This window comes from Emydura macquarii, unplaced genomic scaffold (assembly GCF_026122565.2).
Source record: "Emydura macquarii macquarii isolate MOO-44397 ecotype Brisbane River unplaced genomic scaffold, CSIRO-AGI_Emac_v2 contig_2183, whole genome shotgun sequence".
In the NCBI taxonomy this organism is placed as follows: domain Eukaryota; kingdom Metazoa; phylum Chordata; order Testudines; family Chelidae; genus Emydura; species Emydura macquarii.
This window is the reverse complement of record NW_027132320.1, coordinates 20,417-22,192: the sequence shown is the minus strand read 5'-3', so window position 1 is coordinate 22,192 and position 1,776 is coordinate 20,417. Positions and strand designations below refer to the sequence as shown.

Sequence of the window (1,776 nt, the reverse complement as noted above, 5' to 3'; positions counted from 1 at the left end):
GGTAAAAAGCACTAATGGCAGTGCTAAGGTGGACATTTTCAGGAATATCTGGAGAAAAAAAATCATAACAATGGCATGGGCCTGTTACTAGATGGAGGTAAAATTGTTGATGTAAAAAAGGCAAAAATATTCAATAAATATGTCTGTGGTCTATTTGAAAAGAAGCAGGATTGGCCATTATGAATTGAAAAAAAAATGAGCAACTATAGTGAGGAGTTTTCTTACCAGCGTTCAAGCACTCATTGTGTTGGGTGCTGAACAAGCATACAGACACTATCCTAAATAACTGGCAACTTAAGAAAGCTTGATGAGGTGAAAAAGGGAAAATGGTGTTGATAGTATTCTCAGACAAACATTAAATAAGACAGACCAGGTTTTTTGCCAATATTTTCCTCAGTGCTGTTTTCACCTCCTTGTTTTTCAGGCTGTAGATGATGGGGTTTAACATGGGTGTCAAGATGCTGTACTGGATGGAGAACAATTCATCTAAAACCAGTGATGAGACTGAGCTGGGTTTCATGTATTGGAAAATAGCCGTCGTGTACAATAACCCCACCACGATGAGGTGAGAGCTACAGGTGGAGAAGGCTTTATGACGACCCTCCACAGAGTGTATCCTCAGGATGGTAGAGATGATGTGAATGTAGGAGACCAAGGTGAGGAGGAAGGAGCTGAAACCAAATATCACCGCAGAAGAAAGAAGAGCTATTTTATTGGCGAAGGTCACAGTGCAGGACAGTTGTAAGAGCGGAGGGAGCTCACAGCTGAAATGGCGGATTTCACTGGGCCCACAAAAGTGTAACTTTAACACAGGGATGGTGTTTACCAGTGAATACAAGAGCCCCATTGTCCAGGAACCACCCACCAGCTGGCTGCAAACTCGGCTGTTCATGGTCCCCGCATAATGCAATGGGTGACATATGGCAGCATAGCGGTCATAAGCCATAGCTGAGAGTATGAAAATTTCAGTAACAGCTAAGAGCAGAATGAAGAACATTTGGGCAATGCAGCCATTGATGGAAATGGTTCTGTGCTTTGCTAGCAAATTCACCAGCATCTTAGGGACAACGGCTGAGGAATAGCAGATATCGACAAAGGACAAATGAGACAGGAAGAAGTACATAGGGGTGTGAAGTTGAGGATCAGCCTTCAACACCAGCATGATCACCATGTTCCCCAACAGGGTGATTAGGTAAATAACTAAAAACACCGAGAAGAGTAAAACTTGGAGGTGTGGGTCATGAGAAAATCCCATGAGAATAAACTCGGTCACATTGGTTCGGGTTTCCATTCACATTTAGTGACCTGTAAAAAGAGAAAAGTAAATTAAATTACTCAATATAATAGCAATATTTGGAAATTGCATGAGAGACAGAACATCCCAGTGTGATTTTCAAAGCTACCAACTATATTTACATGGCCAAATTCTAATTCCGCACTCCAAATCTCATGAAAATAAAGTTTTTCCTATGACATTAGATTTTACATCAGTATTTTCTTTGATTGCACAGGCGTCAACCCCTTGTCCAAGGAGTTCTCCAACATTTCTCATACTGTCAACCGGAGATCCTCTTGCAGATACCTCCTGCACAACACATTTTCTAAACTAGATCTTGTATTATCCATCCCAAAACTACAGCGTGGAAGCTGGAAAAAATATAACGGAAATATTAAAAGACAATTTGCATATAGCTTTCTCATCAGTGTGGCTGTATTTGGTCAGACAACTTCGTAAGAATGGAATAATGAATGTGTATGTCTATTATTTGTCAATAA

The 1,776-nt window shown here is 40.7% G+C and overlaps 1 protein-coding gene across 1 annotated transcript; it reads right to left on the bottom strand.

The window, feature by feature from the left end:
* Positions 1–355: 355 nt before the first annotated feature.
* On the bottom strand, positions 356–1,297 carry LOC137160237 (olfactory receptor 5V1-like). Its single transcript, XM_067558696.1, is given in 1 exon segment — positions 356–1,297. A coding segment is annotated over 1 exon segment (942 nt).
* Positions 1,298–1,776: the final 479 nt, after the last annotated feature.